The 19,936-nt window shown below is 35.2% G+C and overlaps 2 protein-coding genes across 4 annotated transcripts in view; one reads left to right on the top strand and one right to left on the bottom strand.

Annotated features, from left to right (window-relative positions):
* The first annotated feature begins 112 nt into the window (after positions 1–112).
* Positions 113–2,947, top strand: LOC140060248 (enolase-phosphatase E1-like). The gene is made up of 4 exons (XM_072106381.1): positions 113–507; positions 600–919; positions 1,244–1,500; positions 2,163–2,947. The coding sequence occupies exons 1-4, from the start codon at positions 421–423 to the stop codon at positions 2,327–2,329; spliced, it is 831 nt and encodes a 276-aa protein (XP_071962482.1). The 5' UTR covers positions 113–420; the 3' UTR covers positions 2,330–2,947.
* Positions 2,948–4,148: 1,201 nt separating this feature from the next.
* The window catches only part of LOC140061089 (E3 ubiquitin-protein ligase HECTD1-like), a 40,114-nt gene continuing 24,326 nt past the window's right edge, over positions 4,149–19,936 (bottom strand). The window contains exons 21-44 of one of the 3 annotated variants that reach the window (XM_072107530.1): positions 19,547–19,681; positions 18,928–19,067; positions 17,113–17,256; positions 16,826–17,005; positions 16,270–16,436; positions 15,987–16,163; positions 15,455–15,769; positions 14,926–15,105; positions 14,172–14,360; positions 13,760–14,049; positions 13,284–13,434; positions 12,925–13,013; positions 12,679–12,809; positions 12,520–12,580; positions 12,030–12,212; positions 11,541–11,733; positions 10,855–10,937; positions 10,487–10,614; positions 10,192–10,390; positions 9,873–10,010; positions 8,963–9,576; positions 8,533–8,705; positions 7,831–7,981; positions 4,149–5,400 (exon numbers count right to left, since the gene is read on the bottom strand). In XM_072107530.1, the coding sequence (XP_071963631.1) occupies positions 5,118–5,400; positions 7,831–7,981; positions 8,533–8,705; positions 8,963–9,576; positions 9,873–10,010; positions 10,192–10,390; positions 10,487–10,614; positions 10,855–10,937; positions 11,541–11,733; positions 12,030–12,212; positions 12,520–12,580; positions 12,679–12,809; positions 12,925–13,013; positions 13,284–13,434; positions 13,760–14,049; positions 14,172–14,360; positions 14,926–15,105; positions 15,455–15,769; positions 15,987–16,163; positions 16,270–16,436; positions 16,826–17,005; positions 17,113–17,256; positions 18,928–19,067; positions 19,547–19,681 (4,494 nt within the window). In that variant the 3' untranslated portion in view covers positions 4,149–5,117. Of the gene's footprint in view, positions 5,401–7,830; positions 7,982–8,532; positions 8,706–8,962; positions 9,577–9,872; positions 10,011–10,191; positions 10,391–10,486; positions 10,615–10,854; positions 10,938–11,540; positions 11,734–12,029; positions 12,213–12,519; positions 12,581–12,678; positions 12,810–12,924; positions 13,014–13,283; positions 13,435–13,759; positions 14,050–14,171; positions 14,361–14,925; positions 15,106–15,454; positions 15,770–15,980; positions 16,164–16,269; positions 16,437–16,825; positions 17,006–17,112; positions 17,257–18,927; positions 19,068–19,546; positions 19,682–19,936 lie in introns of all 3 variants that reach the window. The other 2 variants (XM_072107528.1, XM_072107529.1) reach the window with 2 other exon arrangements.

Below are 19,936 nucleotides of genomic sequence, written 5' to 3'. Positions count from 1 at the left end.
GTTATTCTATGCTTTTATTAAATATTCAATTAAAAGAAAACATTTTTCAATCCAAGTGGCATATATTAAACATTCCACCAACGCCCAAAGGTCAATCATGAGCAATTATTCACAAACAAACACACGGAAGTGTTTTGACAATAAATCCACGTGGATTTGTTTATGTTTTAAAACCGGTCCGAGTGCGATGTTACAAACGTATAGATAGTTACTTGTCGGTACCACCATTATAACCTAACGTTGGCCTAGTCCGTTAGGCATGTAGTGGGTCTGGGCTAAGTCAATAAATTAGCCAATTATTTTATTTAAATATTTATTTAAGAACCAGAAACTGAATAATTTTTTAATATAAGAGTAAGACTATTATTACTTTCATTATTCGGAATAACATCCACAAAAAAGAGGCAGGGAAAGCCTACTATGCAGCCGGTTCTCGATGAGAACACAGATTTAAAATGCGTTATTCTTGATATCGAAGGAACCACAACTGCAATATCATTTGTTAAGGTACATAATTCATTTATAGAACATTTACGATGAAACATACACAAAAAATGTCATTTATTTATTTATTTATGTTGATACCTTTCTCTTTCCAGGATATTCTTTTTCCATATATTCGAAAGAACTTGAAGAAATACCTGGAGACACATTGGGAGGAAGAGCAATGCCAAGGAGATGTACAGGCCCTAAGAGAACAGTCAATAAATGATTCTGAAGAAAAGAAGTCTTCAGCTGACAAGCTCCAAGTGGTTTCCCCCAAAATTCTTAGTAATGATGAAAACTTGGAGTTGACGCGTCAGTCGGTTGTTGATTATGTCTTATTCCTGATGGATGCAGATAGAAAAGTGACATCATTGAAACAGCTCCAGGGACACATGTGGAAGCAGGCATATTCAACTGGAAAGGTTGTTGGGCAGTACGTAAACCATGTTACCAAGTACATTAAGAATTAACTCTCCCAATATTGTAAAACCTTGGTTAGCATAACCAGTCATACATATATACAGTACTTACTACTCAGATTTTTCCAGAAGCCTACTCTTAAACGACTGACCACCATCTAAATTTAGATAATTTCAATGCAACAAAAAGGACAAGCACTTTAATTGAAAATGTTTAGGACCTCTATCCCTCCCTTTCAAAACCATGGATCTGCCAATGACTCAAGTGGGTGGGATGAATTTATCTGTAATTCCTTTCTAAAAACAAAATTGTGTGTATTTAAATTTTGTATTTCTAGAATATTTGAAGACGTACTTCCAGCAATAAAACACTGGATATCAGAGAGAAAGAAAGTTTATATTTATTCATCAGGCAGTGTAGAAGCTCAAAAGTTGTTATTCGGCCATACAGCTGAAGGCAGCATACTAGAATTCATATCGGGTCATTTTGATACAAAAATTGGTGCCAAAGTGGAAGTAGACAGTTACTGTAAAATTGCCAAAGAGATTGGTTGTAAAAATAAAGAGATACTTTTTCTTACAGATGTTACGCGAGGTGAGGACAACCAGGGTTTATGGTTAAAAATTCAGAATGTTGGCATATTTTGTTACTTTTTTTCCCAAATTAAAGTACATATTATAAATTAAATACACCACTGAAACAGTAAACATTGGCTCCAGTCCTACAATCTCAATAAATCAGGGGTGAAAAAAAAGTTCAGCTGAAACTGAAGACAATTAAGTGATAACATATTTGAACCATTGAAACTACTTCTTTAAATATATGGTCACAAAAAAAGAGTTCATATATATTTATATAGTTTCATTCCAAAATTGTTTATATCTCTACCAAGCCACCTTCTTTGTTTTCTACTGTTATTCAGTCTCCACCCACCATTCAACACACTGTTTCTATTGTCATATTTCTTTTATTCCACTTGCCCACTCTTATGCCATGACTTTATCCGAATTCCCTCACTTGCACTGATGAAGGGCTAGTGTTGCCCGAAAGCTCTGCTAACTTTTCTGGCTGTTTACTTTATCGTTTTGATTTAGCTTTTCGCTTTTTATTTTTGTATCTCCATTGAGATCCAGCCACTGATACCCACAGCATTGTCATTTTTTTCAGTAATTTGCCTTTGGATTTATATATATATATATATAGGTATATTCAGAATGATTGCTCAGTGATAATTCACTTGTATTTTTTGATTGCAGAGGCTAGGCCAGCTAAAGAAGCTGGATGTCAAGTAGCAGTAGTCCTGAGACCTGGTAATGCCCCACTATCTGATGAGGAGATCCAAGAGTTTCCACATATCTCATCCTTCTCAGAGTTGTATGCAGAAGGTAGTGGAGTAGAGAAAGCAAAGCTAGTGAAGAAATAAAAAGCTAATTAATAGAATAAAAAAATAAAAAAATTCAATCCGAATAACTATCTACCATAAAGCGAAGTGGTTTAGAGATGTGAACGCCAGTGGATGGTACAGAGTACTGTATACAGTACAGAACAATTATACCAGGGCAAAACATCTCAATAATTAAGGAAATTGTGTTCATAAATAAAATAATCACTAACAAAATAGATTACACTATTTCTGTGTTGAGAGTTTTGTTGTTGGGTGAATGTAGATTAGGCTGGGTTCACCTGTGTGATGTAGTACAATACAATACAAATCAGGATAACCAAAAGTAATACAATATTTTCATAGGTCCCCTCCACCTTCTCCCTTTAACATACTACAGTGGAACCCATATTAAGGGGACACCTTGGTACTAACCAACATCCCTTCCTTGATGGCTCCATGGGAAAGTTTCCACTGAACAGGAGAGTTCTCTGAATATGATCAGCCTTAAGCTTTGTCTACACTATCAAACTTTATGTGTCAAAAAAATGTGATGTGCCCATATATGGACATGATGATGTCATATCACTACCATATTTAAGCATATCACTACCATATATAGGCACATCAAACTTTTTTGACACATAAAGTTTGATAGTGTAGACAAGGTTTTAGTGTTAAAATATATATTACGTTCATTAAAAAATTGTCCCAAAAGGGGATTCTACTGTATATAAAAACATTTAAAATTGTAAAATATAAAATCAATATTACTCAAAAGAGGTTGTCCAGTTTTTAGATATGAATTTACTTTAATTAAAGCATCTACAATACACACGTGAGTACATCTAGATGTTTCAATCATCATAAGCTATAGTAATTCTATATACTGTACTTGTATTTAACCTTTCCAAAAAACAAAAACTACAATTGTACAGCAAAATCTATCGATAAAAAGTAAACCTTTAACATGTGCTGTCTTAATTTAGTAATAGCTTTAATACATCTACTGTTCTAGTCTCCAACTATTTACAGCTTACATTGCATAATCATAAATATCTAACAAAATCAGTCTTTTAAAAAAAATGCCATTTTCTCTTGCAAATCTCCTGATTATAAAATCAGTCAAGTTTATAGGGTAAAATAAATCTCTTAAAAGTAAATATAACTAGAATACCTTGCAATACTGTATATACAGTACAGTGGAGCCCTTAGCAGTCACTGTACATGCAGTATTGTACATACAGTGGAGCCCTTTGCAGTACAGTACATACAGTGGAGCCCTTTGCAGTACTGTACATACAGTAGAGCGCTTTGCAGTACAGTGGAGCCCTTTGCAGTACAGTACATACAGTAAAGTCCTTTGCAGTACTGTACATACAGTAAAGTCCTTTGCAGTACTGTACATACAGTAAAGTCCTTTGCAGTACTGTACATACAGTAAAGTCCTTTGCAGTACTGTACATACAGTAAAGTCCTTTGCAGTACTGTACATACAGTAAAGTCCTTTGCGGTACTGTACATACAGTAGAATGGAGCCTTTTGCAGTACTGTACATACAGTAGAATGGAGCCTTTTGCAGTACTGTACATACAGTATAGAAGAGCCCCTTTACAGTACTGTACATACAGTATAGAAGAGCCCCTTTGCAGTACTGTACATACAGTGGGGCCTTTACAGTACTGTACATACAGTAGAATGGAGCCTTTTGCAGTACTGTACATACAGTATAGAAGAGCCCCTTTGCAGTACTGTACATACAGTATAGAAGAGCCCCTTTGCAGTACTGTACATACAGTAAAGTCCTTTGCAGTACTGTACATACAGTAGAATGGAGCCTTTTGCAGTACTGTACATACAGTATAGAAGAGCCCCTTTACAGTACTGTACATACAGTATAGAAGAGCCCCTTTGCAGTACTGTACATACAGTGGGGCCTTTACAGTACTGTACATACAGTGGAGGCCTTTGCAGTACTGTACATACAGTAGGGCCTTTACAGTACTGTACTATTATAGTATAAATACATACTGTAGAGATTTCTGAAGTACTTACTGATTATATAGCACTTACAGTATCTATCATTGCTTTTTCACTCATTAATTTTTTTAGCATATAAATTAAACTAATTAACTGATTCACAATTTAAAAAAAATGATAAATACAAATTTCTGCCATCCAAATTCCAGATAAGAAATATCCTGGATTTCTCTTCTAAGTCAATACCAAGTTTGAATCGCATACATATGCATATATACATTTTAAAGTATATTTACTTCACTGCCACTTTATTTCACACACCTTTTAATATATTATTTATTGAAAATGTAAATATGCAAATTACGTTTCATCTGATCTGCTTAATTCATTATTCAAAGCATGTGGAGACATTAGCATAAAACTCACCACAATAAATAGTGTACCGTCATTACATGCACATATTATGTTATTTAAAATTTAAAATAAATATATCTCTTTAGAATCAATTCATTTACTAATATAATGTATTAATGTAGGTTGTTTTTATATTTGCACTGGTATTTGTAATTAAATGGTTCCTTTTATGATTATTAAAGTTTTGTTACCACTTGGACGCAACACCCAAGTGACCAATTAAAACACGATGGATAACCTGAATTGTCGCTTGTGATTGGTCAACTCTCAATTGCATTGCGCCAAGTAGCAATAGCTTGATGTCTTTCAAAATTATGTAAAATAGTATTAGTATTTTTCACCTATTCCGGTTTAAATAACATATTTAACACTTTATTTTTTTGATACACACACAATGTTAAAACAATCTTTAGATTACATTGTTTTTATGACCGGTCTAATTTAGATGAAAACCCTTCTCTGTTGTTGCAGCTTTCAGCATTTTTCTCATTATTTCTTCGCTTGAGTAGCACGGAAGTTTTAAGTAATGCACACATGTGTTCACGGACGGGTAGGTCTTATCATCGGCCTCGACTTTACGAACAATTGTGAGACGAGGGTAAAGGTTGGCTAGGCCGCCTGGTGGCAGTGATGAGCAGCCAGTGGTGAACTGCATGAAGGCTTTGCGCTCATCTTTGTCCATCTGACACATCAGGTTGACAAACCTTTGGAATCCAGGGCTAAAGTCAAGAAAATCATTTATATTAGAAGATCCTGGATTAAATTAATAATTTGTGTACAGCCAAATCAAAACCAGGCATTTGTCGTAAATGTGACATTTTGAGTTTTCAAGATATTTGTACAGAGCACATAATTTGCTTTAAAATACTGAAAAAATTATTCAATTTGGTCAAGTATTTTTAGAGTTATGATACAATAAGTAAAGAAATACAAGTAAGAATTCATTTTTATTAAGCAGTGAAAAATGCATTCAAAGATAAACAATAGTTCAAACAGGAAGTTTAAATGTGCTGGCAGACAGCGACTCATGTTCACCTTGACAACGCTAACTTCTAGTATACCTATGACTTTGAAATTTAGCACAAATGTAACTAATACATTTTTCTATAATCATTGAAATTTTCAAAGAAATCCAGTAACATTAACATTGTCAAATGAGACTTCAAATAACAACATACGTTAGTAAACTTTTTTTTACTAAACTTATGTTATGTGTGAGGCTTGTAATAACTATAAATAAGTACTATTAATAAAGTGACAATAAAAATACAACACATAGAAATGAACTAAAATTAATGATACACAGACAGTTGATTGTGTTTGATGTGTTTAAATTTATTTACAATTGGTACACTTTAAATTATAAAATTTTGGTCATTTTAGGCTGCGTATTACAACAACAGTATTATCATCTTTTGTGCCGGGTCATTTAAATACATACATATTTTTCGATACAATTATTTCACGGTTTTATTCAGGGTTACGTTGCATAATAGAATACATGTGTCATGTATCATCAGAATCAAAGTCATTTTTGTAAAGTTATATTAAGCACCGTATCACCATATTGGAGTTCTTTGAGAAGAGAAAGTAGCAACAGCATCACCACCACTGTCAAAACTATTGGTATTACATTACAGTATACCAATCAAGATCTGAAAACAGAATGAAAAATTAAATTAAACTTTTTTAAACACATTTAAAAATCATTTTTTTTTGGGCTAGGCCTAGACCAAGGTATGCTAGGTGGTTTTACTAGGCTAACTTGAAGTACTAAGCTGGCATACAGTTCATCTTTTATCTTATGCCTAGGCTAGGCCTAATATTTTGATCAAAAGTGTTTCTGTGTTCACCAAACTGAGTGTGTCGCGCTAGAAAGTCATTTCGTACTTTCTAACCTCTTGTTGTTTATGATTCGCTAGTGAAGCCAATATTTCTACTTTTCATATTATATAAATCATTAAACTATTCTTTGTTGTTTTATTATTATCTAGGATGCATAAATAGCAAGTATGAATTAATATTGAATGTTTTTTACAGTAAGAAAGTTTTGTTAAAACCTTACCGCTTCCTCAGTGTACTTTGAATAACTGTTAAAGGCAAATTTAACGCTTCAATGACTTGAGCCACTCTGTTAGCCAATCAAATTGCCTGTTTCAGGATTCCGTAGCAACAAGACTGGTTTGCTTATACCAAAAGGTTATTAAAGAATGTGTTTGATTGGCTATACTATTATTTTACATGACCTACAACCTTTATCTTTGGAAAGATTTTTTCACGAGCTTTCTAAAAATACCACACATTAAGGGGTCTTCTCATAATCAAAGATGTAAAAGTTGGTTAGAAATAGACACAAATTACAGAATAGAACTTGATTTTTTCACCAAAGACGAAAAAGGGGGTCTCATTAAAATGTTATTTTCATTGATTTATACTTATAATTTCTTTAAAATACATAGATTTTTGGAATCTACGGTAAATTTTCTGTAAGATTATTTAAAAAACTAAAAATGGTCAAGATATAGGTTTTACACATTCAGAAGCATTTTACAGAAATCCCTTGCTGCCGACAAACGCCTGGTTTTGGTTTGGCGGTACACATTTGTTGTCCCTTAATTTATTTATCTCAATCCTTAACAGTGTGTATTTTAGCATTGGTTTCTAAAATTTTGGAGGTTAGTCGCAAAATCCAGTTTTTTAGCCTGGGATGTTATGCACAATGGGAAGGCCTTAAAATGCGCAATAGGCATGGTGAAAGAAATTTAGGTGAAATCAAACGCCATCCATGAATATATGACATTGGGTTTTTTCTATCCAACATTAACTACAGTGGAAGGCTTTAAAATAGACCTGCTGAAAACATTTTAGCTGAAACACATTCCACATATATATTTGCTCATGTTTCTAGTCATTAATCAGTGGTGTAATGGCTATGAGCACTCCCTCGTTAAACTCAGTGGCCCAAGCTTACACGGCCCATAGAACAGGGCAAGAGAAAGAAAACAGATATTAAAATATGTTAAAAATGGCGGAGGTCTACAGCGTTGGAGGGTCCCTAGACCAGGGAGCTCTACAGCGTTGGAGGGCCACTCAGAGTTCCTAAATCAGGGGCATCAGGCATCTTCGTTATGCCACTGTCGTCAACATACCTTTCTCTGGTGTATCCAAGCTTTGGTTCTGTATAATTCAGCACATCTTCTCTTGTCCAGGTAGGTGCTTGATCACCACACATGATGGTCTGTAGCTCTCCGGGATTGAATACATGTAGTTTATCCATTGGGAACACCTTGTTGTACCCGTCTGAAAAGGAACACAAAGGAATACAAAATCACAATCAAATTAACATGTCCTGTTTGAGCCTATTACAGAATTATTGAGATTTACAGGGATGTTAAATGACATAAGGTCATTTCTGAACACATAATAGGGGAATGAGCTGTTAGGAGCTCATTTTAATAAGCCTCAGCATTATGTAGTAGGGTGGCCAGTTCCTTTCCACACCGCCTTAGCCTCCCTAGAGAATTTTCATTTACAGCTGAGTAGACTGGGAGTTGTCGGGAATTGTATGAATAATACAGGGAGGCAAAACACTCCTTGACTTGATTACAGCATATCTGCTCAAAACTTTGCATCAATACTGTTCTTTAATATTCACCCTTTACCAATACAAGAATAGGTTATAGACATTTTCTGCATAAAAAATGGCAATAAACAGTAGCCAGGATCCGACTAACAAAGCTTCCCCAGTCATAACAATACAGAGAAATACATTTATAGATTTTCCAGGACAGACCAAAATCTGTATATGTTTTATACAGGTATGTATTTAAAAACAAGTGTGGTTACAGTACCTCTAAATGCCTCCATCTGTTTTCGTATACCAGTATGAAGACAGAACTCAAGTAGCAAGTCTATAAACTCTTCTGCATTGTCTATTGTCACCATTTCTTCTTCACCGTTGGGTTTCAAGTCATAGGTACTGTATCCATGCACACGCGATGACGGGTTAAATTGGAATGTCAGCCTTTTAGATTAAATATAAAACATTTTTTATTATTAAATGATATATGACATTTATTAAATGTACTACTACTCTACTGTTTTCCATACGGAAAAACACGGTCAAGCGCAACCCACAAGTGAAAGACATTTGCTGACCACTCGTTGTCCGTAGCTTGACCAAGAATCTGGAGCAATTTGCCGAGTAAAATTACAAATGTGGATTACTATAATCAGTTTTTTCAATTGTTATGGAATAGCAATAATGGAAAAAAATCTCACCCTAAATCTTCTAGTTTATAAGGTGGTATTGATGTATCATCTGATTCCAGAGAAAGGTCCTGTATTGCATTGTTTCGTTCTTCATCGCTCAAAGTCTTATCGGTTAAAATTCTACGTTTCTTATTCACAAGTTCTCGTAATTGCAGCAAAAATCTTGCACGGTGCGGATCGATCACTTCAAAATCTTCCCACGTTAAAAGTCCCGCAAACCAAGCTGGTGTTCGCGCTTTCGGCGGGTCGCCGTATATTAGCTCGGATTTTGATTCGGGTTCTTCTAACGAGATCTCAGAAATGAGTTCGTTTAGGTCTTCTAAAGACGCTTCCGACACGTTATCAACGGAATATGCATCTGAATCGCGGATAGGGTTATTGCAGACGAGTTGAATATTGCTGCCGACCTCTCCGAGGCACATTAACTTGAGGAAGGGTCGAGATAGAGGGAGGTCTACTCTTCGTTTATCCTGGATACATTTTGCTAAGAATACTCCCAAGAAGTGAAAGAGTTGCACAATGCGTTCCGTGTCCTCATTATCCTGGATCAGTGGTGCTGGGAAAAGGCCGGAGGCTTTCTGGATGTAGTATCCAGGAGATTTTCTTCCATCTCCAATGTCAACCTTAAAACAAACAATAAAATATGTCATTATTTGTTTAGCATAGTATATTACATTATAGTCATGTTAACATTAAACTGAGAGATAATTTTATGTGGCCCTTTACGTGGAAAGGAATGGGATAATTTGTAACTAAAAGGACATGGAGTGTAATTAATTGTCAATATTATTTCCTCCACAATCCACAACACACTACTCTTGTAGCTAGGTGGACACTAAGTCTAGGTTTAACATTTTTTAATTCAGGTATCAACGTACCCCAATGAGTTTCAAAATCAACACAAAAGCAAAAAAAATACCTCCCTAGCCTGGTCATCAGGATGGTCATCATCACACATCCACATGCCAAGGCTCTTGCGTTGCAGTTCAGCTGATACTAATGCGTAGAACTCCAATGTTGGGCCTAGACCTGTACCCTCCTCTCCATGAAACTCCACCTGATAGTGATAATAAATAATAATATGTAGATAGATTTTTCAAATTTGCAACTGTTCCAATACTTATATTTGAAATTGATTCGCCAAAAGCAAGCAAGCAATACAATAACAAAAATCTGAAGATATCAAATGTTATATTACACCTCTAACCAGGCAATATCTGTATAATATTCTAATTTACCTCTAAAATAGATTTCCTATCAGAGTGCAACCGCATCACTTGCAGAGCCCAGTCGAGCAACTGTGCGCCTCGTGGCACCTTGACCCGTTCATGTTTTAAACGTCCTACTCTGAATTCATGTTGGTCATCTCGACGTGATGACAGAGGTCGCACACGATCAACAGTCTCATCACGCTTCTGCTGCAGCCAGGCAATTGCTCTATAATGAAAAAAGAAAATTATTTTTTTATTTTAAGGCTACTGTACTCATTTGGTGATTTTTACAAAACAAAGTAATACAAATTCTGATGTTTACCTTGATACGCCAAATGCAGTACATGTAAAATATAGCTGTCTTGTTTCAAAGGGAAACAGCATTGGACATCGATTGGTCAACTTCTCACACCAGGTTGGTAAGGCAGAGCTGGACAACACCAGGGGATCCTACAAAAAACCAACATGCTTTTATTCACTTTGGCTTTTAGAGCTTTTCCTTTATCACTTACAATCACTTCATCAATCACAATTATTTGGTACACAAATATATGTGCAGAGGCTTAGTATATTGAGCTCCTAACAGAATGAATATAGGAGTCACCTTTACCTTTTACTTATTACAAATATTGATAATAAAAAGGTACAATATAACAAGGTAGAATATATAAAAATAAATACTCTAGTTACCTGAACTTGTTGTACAAGTTTTGTAGTAATTTTCTTGCTCACAAATTCATCAATAGGAACAGAGAACTGATGATTATCAGCTCCTACACATAGAAAACAGTAAATGAAAACATAAATCAGTTAGTTCTATTTGGGTATCATACATCATAACATGAGCTTAAAGGGTGGCTCCGGGTATAACGTTTCTATTGTGTGTTTATAGTCAAGTATAAACCTTTGCAACAACATTGATTGATTGAATTGATTGAAATATATATTTATACTGGGTTGATTATATTATTATATTACATTGATAATAACCCCACTTATTAGATTATAGAAATTCATATTTTGTGAAATATATTAATAGAAGATTGCCTGAATTTTAATAAGCTGGTGAGAACCATAAGGGCATGTGGTGTAGTTTGTTGGATTACTGATTGTGGTATCGTTGGGCAAGACACTATACTTATGTTTAGCTCTCTCCACCCAGGTGTATAAAAAAAAGGCATAACTGTGCGCTGATTACTAACTGCATTATGGGAGTATGTTTCCATACGTGTTTTATCAACAACAAAAACAACAATATTACTGGGGTAATAATGTGAAGCACTTAGAAGCATTGTGCAATAAGCGCTATATAACAATCAATATTATTATTTGCAGGGATTCATACCCATTGAAATATTACATTTTTACTAATTTACCTTCAATTTTACCAGCTTCTGATACATCAGTGGCAAGAGCAAACAGTATCCGTAGGAGGTGTAACACCTCATCAACTGTGCAGGCTGACACCTCATTTTTATGTATGACCTCACAGTCAGTTTCATTTAAGACACGTCCACTTCTATGACGTGTTCGGCTAGTAACAGGCTTAAAGCCTAACCTACAGAATTCCTGTAACAGAATATTAGTATTGTAGTTAGTTAGCCAAGTACATTTACTCGTATTAAAAAAACCCATTTATATACTTTAGGATATAGCCGCTAAATAACTAATTAATCGAAAAATATTAATCTAGAGCTCTGTCTACACTATCAAACTAGTTTGACAAAAAAGTGTGATGTGCCCAAATATGGTAGCAATATGCCCAAATATGGTAGTGATATGACATCATCATGTCTATATATGGGCACAGCACATTTTTTTGTCACATAAAGTTTGATAGTGTAGACAGAGCCTAAAAGACTTACCTTATATGCAGCAACTAGCTGAGAGCAATTTCGGCTTTTCCGTATACCCTTTGACGAACCAATCAGCTTCCATCTTCTTAAAAACTGGATATCAGCATTTTGCTGCAGGTAGGCAATCAGTTCAGACTTGGGTAGCTGATCTGAGCCAACTTGCTGTTCAACAAAGGATGTAGACCAACGTCCCTGTAAAGTAAATATACACAATTATTATGTCTTCTTATGAGTCTCATATAAAACTGACAGGAACAAGAGGAGTCATTTAAGGCTAAATTACATTAGGCCTAGAACAAAAATTGTAAGTTGCCTAAACACAGCATCAATTGAAAATAGGTCGTCCGATATTAATTAATTTAATTTTTTAGCTGATTTTTTGTTTTATGCCTTAAATATGAATTCTTGTCAAAAAACTACTTGTGGGTGAAAATATAATTATAATAAAAATATAGAGGGCGCTATAGACAAATCAATCAAGTATGCAATGTTTACTTACACCAGTGTTTTCTAAGTCTCCTGGTTGGCCATCTTCATGTTTCAGTTCACGGTACACCACACTAGATGAAGGAAACAAGAATTATATATTATTTTACGGCTCTTTAATTGATAAAGGTATTAAACATTTATAGTAGATTTGAAAGGTTTGTAAACTTACACATAAGTTGGTTCCCAAATTCTGCGAAGCTTGTCCAGTTTGACGCCTGATCCAGTCGAGTGATAAAGGTTTTGAACATATCTAAACACTGGGGCATTTGGATCACCACAAAACGTCTCAACTTCAGTTACCTGTAAATAGTCAACAAGTTTCAGAACAACCTTCAAGTGTAATTAAAAATAAAATTGAAATTCTGCATTATATAGAGTTAAAAAAAAAAAAAGATGCTTGTTGTAAGGAACTTACCCCTGGTAAGCCTGGTCCACGTAGGTAGAGTGCCAGTCTGGGTGCTGGTGCCGATTCTGCCTCTGCTACAAAAGATGTTTCTGGCGAGCCTGTGACACAAAAGAAAAATAAATATCTCTAAGATTTTCAGATGTAGATATATTTATCACATCTGTATACATGAGGGCCCCTTGATTGTCAGCATAAGATGTTTAGGGCCACTCTCTATAAATAAGGTTAAATAAAAAAAAATTAGTTTACAATAAAAAAATACGTATACAGAAGGTTTAGTATATCAAGATGATTCCATTTCATTTAAGGGGTGCAATTTTTTCAGGTAAGTCCTTTACTTTACTAAATAGATTGAATATAATATATACCAGGTGGTGGTATCTCCAGATCAGTTGTAGCATTGACATTAGTTCTTCCAGGTCTAGGATCAAATGCAGGAACAAGTGCTGAGAACTGTCTCTTAAGTACGTGTTCATCATCCCATGTTCTTCTTCTTCCACGCGGATCATAATCGTCCTCCTAGGATAAAACAAAGTAATGTTAAAATAATTTAAAAGTTATAGAATTTTACTAAAATAGTACTGTTGTATATGTTTCTTAATAGGTAGCTTCAAATTTGTGTATCAGGTTCTAGGACCAGCCAAAACAGTGTCAAGAAATCAAGTAAGGAAGAAAGTCTCAATGTCTATGCAATGTAGTTCCTAGGTCAACAGCTCCCTAATGGTAATTTAACAAGATTTGAACAAGTCACTTTAGGCGAGTTGGGTTATTTGCACCATGCATTGTACAACATACACAGTATAAATAAGTAAATAAAATAAAGAAAAAATAATTGTTGACTTACAATGCCAGCTTCATAATCATGATCACTATCATCCTCGTTCTCATCATCATCCATATCTTCAACATCTTGACAGAATTCATCTTCATCTTCAAGATCACCCAGGAACGAGCTGGTGCGGCACGAGTCGGAAAAATCATTGTCGCTCTCGCTGGATGTTGATGCTAGGCTGGTTGCCGGCATTAAGCTAGATCTTGGAGCTACACTGGTAGTCACGTTGGCTATCCCAAAGCTTGCAGATGAGGTGGTTACTGCTGGAAGGTTAGGGGCACTCTGTGCACTGGTCAACAAAGCTAGAATGAAAAGTTTATTATATCCCCTGGTTATTCATTCATCATATCACTACCTTATTTTAATAGTATAGACAGACGTCAAGATATACTTTTGTAAAGTAAAGAAATTTACTAGTTCTTACTATTTGGTAAGCCAGTTGGAAACCTTACAAAACTTGAAGGGAAAGTGCTTCCACGGTTGTTAGAGAAATTGTTTGCAGAAGCAACTGTTCGGTGCAAGAGCACAGACTCCATCAAGCCAGCAACTGCATCTCGAGTACTACTCAAGTTAGGAACACTCACACTCATACTAGATGTTGCATCTCTTGTATCTGTTGAAATAAAAAATAAGAGTGGTATAAAGTAATGGTAAAGGATATCGGACTAGCATGTGAGAGGGATGGTTTAAGATCTATCTGTCTCATATTACTTGAATGCAAAGGCAAGATAATTTGCTCTTATTGCCTCATCCTTTGGACGAGATGTAAAGCTGTTTGTCTTGTGTATACATTACACCATCGTGGTACAATGGGGCAGTACCTTACCTGGGATTACAAACCCTAATCAACTTCTAAATGTTCATGTCCTACCCAAGCTCTGTCTACACTATCAAACTAGTTTGAAACAAAAATGTGATGTGCCCAAATATGGTAGTGATATACCCAAAAATGTAGTGATATGACATCATCATGTCTATGTATGGGAACATCACATTTTTTGGTCACATAAAGTTTGATAGTGTAGACAGAGCTTTAGATGCTAGGAATTATTTACAATGAGAGTGATGATTATGTTCTGTCTATAATATTTCTAGTGTTGTAAAGTAACAAATTTAGTAAGTTTCAATTCGTCATGGACAGATACACTTTTATTAGTTTATATAAACATTCCTATTACCTGAACCTGATGCACCCTTGTCTTCAAGTTGCTGGGCTTCATTGGTGAGGTCTTCGTTGAGCTGGGCAGCATCCTCCAGTACAGAGCTCAGACCAGATGCCAAGAGAGCACACTCAACTGCTGACGTGTTTAGAGCAGCATTCGAAAATGAGAGATCTGAAGCTGAGGCATGATCTCTTTCTGTTAATAATTTTTTTTAAATAGAAATATCAGCATTTCTATCTACTTACTTTGTGTCCCCATTTAGAATATTATTAAAAAACAACTGAGCAAATAATTGCAAAGATACACACAATTCATTATTCGTAAATTTTGTCCCATTTAGAATATTATTAGAAAACAACGGAGTCAATGAAGATTCCCAAGTCTTTTTTTTATATTAATAAGTTTAACAAAGTTAATGCTGTTCGCATTTTGATAACCCTAGCCTGTTGTTGGTAAAAACTGAAAGTTAGGTTTTCTGGGATGCTGGATTTACTATGATAAATAAAAATGAGTGGATAAATGAAAAACAAAATGTCCACTGTACCTTTACTGGCAGTTCTGTTATCCATAAGTGAAGCCATTGCGTTCAGACTTGGACTTGAGCTGCTCTTGATACTGGCAAGGCTAGAGGTTGAAGTAGACGCAGAAGCAATGCTACTCTTACCAAGCTCACCATCCGTCACTTTAGTATTAGATTTTGAAGTAGGGCTAGGAACGAGTGCCGCTGCCAGTACCCTGGCTGTCTTGGTTGTGAAGCTCTCCAATAAGTGAGACGGTGCAAGCTTGAGGTCGTATTTGCCTTCGGCACCCATTCTATATGAATTGGATCCACCGTGATCCCATGTCACATCTAACCACCCTAATAGAGTTAATAAATTAACAATAAAACCTGGCAAGTAACTGGCCAATGAATGACCTTTACCGTGCTTATAAACAAAGTCTTATTTGAGGCTTATTGAGCAGAGTAGAAACTTTACCATTTAAAATGATAGAGACATTACAAATATCAATGGGTAAAATATCTAGTGTAACCTGTTAGAGACCGTTTTACGCAATAAAAACATACACACCCTTACCGTTGTGCAGTTCACTGGTAACTGTCCCATCGCCAGTCGGGTTACCATCTTGGTCTCGCCATTTCCAATCCATTCCGCGTACTACCCTAGCTCCTGGTAGCATTTGGCGGAGTACCTGAGAGCGAATCATACGACGTTGCTTCCGCATGTTTGCTTCGGCTTCTTTGGCTGCTTTACCTGAAAACATTTAAATATATGTAAATTTATTACTGCTTCCTCTTTGTTCAAAATGCTTGACCTTTGACCAGGCAAAAAGTTCTTCTACCGAATTGTATTATCTTACCTAATTGATCATCACAGACCCCAGTGACTGTACCATACACTTCAAAGCCAGACAGAGATAGGTAGTGTGTCTGCCCACTTGCATTTTTACCCATCTGCTGCATGCGAATATGCCGCCAGCCTTGCTTCTCATCCTTTGATGGTTCCAAAGGCCATGTGGCAGTGGATCTTTGATAAATTAGGAGATATTATTACTAGTATATGATATTTTCCTTGCCCGAATATAAAAAACAATTGATTACATTTCCATTATTTATTATTATTATTATTATTATTATTATTATAATCTGTGCCATTATTTTGCATATTTCCATATGCATATTTGCTTTATATCACATATATCCGAATACTACTCTGTTTATTTATTTATTATTTTTTTAATTCATGTTTTTTTCTATTTCTTTATTTATCTTTTTTATCACATATTTATAATTATACTGTATGTATAATGTTTGAAATGGGAGTCAGCCTTAAAGTTCTTGAACTTATTTGACCTCCATCCACACAAATGTTTCTCTAACTAAGCAAATAATTCATTAACAATTTTTTAAACTAACCCTGGTTCACTGAGTGAAGAATCATCTGTATGGGTCAGTAGGGTTGTCCAGTTATGACCGTCTTTAGACACTTGAAGTAACCAGTTTCTAAGAGCTGATCGTCCATAGCCTCTAGCATGTCGTAATGTGTATGCTGATGGGATTACCCACAATCCTAAATCTATTGCAAACCATGCTCGCCTGTGGTGAAGATAAAATTAATATGATGATAAAAAACTAAAACTAAACGAAATTATTAAATATACTTTACAGATGTTTTAGTTTGGTATTTATATATAATTACTTACTTATCGTCATTAGTATGGCAGTTGAGAGCTGATGCATCCCGGCTAAGTATATCTTCTAACCGTCCATATGGCAGTGTTCTACCCTCTGAGCTACTGACAACAACTAAACCGTACTGGCCTGGGTTTATCCATTCATATGCAGTTCTGTAATACATTTTAGAGATTAGATTACAAAATTGATATATTTAAACTACACAGCAGCCTGTGCACATGCACAATGATATTCAAATGCCTGATCACTAAAGCTTGGTTCCCACTAGAACGTAACGCAAGGACGTAAATGCAACGCAAGCGTTTTAACCAATGAAAAGCGAAGTTATAGACAGTTAGCAATCACAAGCGAATAAGCCATCGCTTGTGATTGGTCAATTCACTTGCGTTGCGTTACGTCCTTGCGTTGCGTCGCTAGTGGGAACCACGCTTTAGTGTGACCAAGTGTTACTGATTTCAATAAAATGTTAGATAATTGTTTGCACACATAAAACTTAGCTGGGCTGTTTTGGCACAAAAAATCATGTTATTGTTGTCAATAATTGTTGTTGCAAAGTCAGCAATTTAATTACAATTACAGAAATTGAGAAACAATGATGTACCAACGTAGCTACTGTTTAGGTGCTATACTCCATAATTCATTAACAACGTAGCTACTGTTTAGGTGCTATACTCCATAATTCATTAACAACGTAGCTACTGTTTAGGTGCTATACTCCATAATTCATTAACAACGTAGGTACTGTTTAGGTGCTATACTCCATAATTCATTAACAACGTAGCTACTGTTTAGGTGCTATACTCCATAATTCATTAACAACGTAGCTACTGTTTAGGTGCTATACTCCATAATTCATTAACAACGTAGCTACTGTTTAGGTGCTATACTCCATAATTCATTCTGAAGCTCTACACTATCAAACTTTATGTGAAAACAAGGCCAACAGCCATTAAGTCGCATGCTACAATGCATAGTGATACCGGACCGACAGACAGACCGACAGACCGACCGACATAGTGAACTATACTGACCGAAATTACTGAACATGTTTAAAAATGTGGAAATGTTTAAAAACATTTATATATTTTTAATTTACACGTGCGTAGCCTGTCACTTTTGACGTGCTCGTATAACGTAATTTCGAGTTGAAAAGTAAGTCAAGAAAACAGAAATCGGGCAAAAAGAGTGTGCAATAACATTCAACGCGCAGTGTGCGCGCAAAAATATGCGCACTCATGGCAATTTTGTAAACGCTTAAAATTGCCTGAAACGTACTCTTATTTCATCGAAAATAAATTTTGAAAATTTTAAGCGCGCGTACGCATGCGTTACATGCGCTACGCACGTAATTGTATTGCCATATGATGATTTATGCCCTGAAATTTATGAGTACCAAATTTTCTTTAATTGTGATTCATGGTTGTGAAGATATGATTACAAACGTGATTTCGTTAAATCGTGCGTAGACCGCGTAATTTTTTATTGCGCACCGTGAAAACATAACCACATTGATTCCTGGCCATAAGGAATATACTGTGAAAAATTGACCTAGCTAGATTAAACTGATATCAAGATAAGGTCAGAAAGCGATAAAACGCATAGTGATACCGGACCGACAGACAGACAGACAGACCGACCAACCGACATAGTGAACTATAGAGTCGTTTCCACACGACTAAAAATATGCGATGTGCCTATATATGGACATGATGATGTCATACCACTACTATATTTGGGCACATCACACTTTTTTTGTCAAACTAGTTTGATAGTGTAGACATAGCTTGAAATGTATGAATATGTATTAAGAATTCCATACTCACTTAGCATTTGTACCAATCCAGTGTATGATGCCATTATCATCAAAGTCATGGGTGTGTCTAAATGTAATAGGCGTGTTTTCTTTTAGTTTCTTTACAAACATGAAGCTTGGTCTTTCATAGTCATACCATTGTTTTGCAACCTGTTGAATAAATAAGGCATTTATTACATTGAACAGAAGCACTAATAGTGTGGGAATGTTTGATAATACATAAAGATACCATATTTATTTCGATTAAACGTCCAGCTTCGAATAATATTACACATATCTATTTGTAGTAGAATTCATTGACTGCCATAATCTACAATTTACCAAGCATGTTGATACAATGTTTACAGTATTTTATCACTTTTTGATATTAATTGTGTTTTAGTTTTCTGAAGAAGTATATTTAATATTAGTTTTTTTTTTTATATCTAGGGGGAATTTATTATTAAAACGCTACAATAATAAATATGGTAGAATATCTGTTTTCAGGGTTCGAATCTTAGTTGAGGCAGTTTATTCTCATTCTCACAAATTTCCTAATCTTCAACGTTTATAAATTAATTAATTTCCAAGATATCAAGTTGCTCTATGCCTTTAAATCTATCTAAAAATAACAAATGTATTACACTTACCATTTTCAAAAGATATCTTTCTAAACTACTAATTGTAGATAAGGGTTCCATCTTTAGAGTACGCCCACTTCTGTCAATTAGCGACGTCTCACCCGGAGCCTTCTCAAGACGGAAGCGTAATCGCCTAGTAAGAACCTAAAAAGAGAGAAAAACAAATTAAGCAACTCAATGTAATGTAATACTAACTCAAAGATATTTTACATATTATAGGCTTGTTGTTTAAATATACAGTACATACAGTAATATACAGTACACACAGTAATATACAGTACATACAGTAATATACAGTAATATACAGTACACACAGTAATATACAGTAATATACAGTACATACAGTAATATACAGTACATACAGTAATATACAGTACACACAGTAATATACAGTACATA

This window comes from Antedon mediterranea, chromosome 10 (genome assembly GCF_964355755.1).
Source record: "Antedon mediterranea chromosome 10, ecAntMedi1.1, whole genome shotgun sequence".
Taxonomy (NCBI): domain Eukaryota; kingdom Metazoa; phylum Echinodermata; class Crinoidea; order Comatulida; family Antedonidae; genus Antedon; species Antedon mediterranea.
The sequence above is the reverse complement of the archived record's forward strand: the minus strand, read 5'-3'. Positions and strand labels throughout refer to the sequence as shown.

Coding starts and splice junctions, on each gene's coding strand:
- LOC140060248 (XM_072106381.1), top strand. CDS start 421: ATGCAGCCGGTTCTCGATGAGAACACAGATTTAAAATGCGTTATTCTT. Junction 508..599: donor CTGCAATATCATTTGTTAAG/GTACATAATTCA, acceptor TTCTCTTTCCAG/GATATTCTTTTTCCATATAT. Junction 920..1,243: donor ACTGGAAAGGTTGTTGGGCA/GTACGTAAACCA, acceptor TTGTATTTCTAG/AATATTTGAAGACGTACTTC.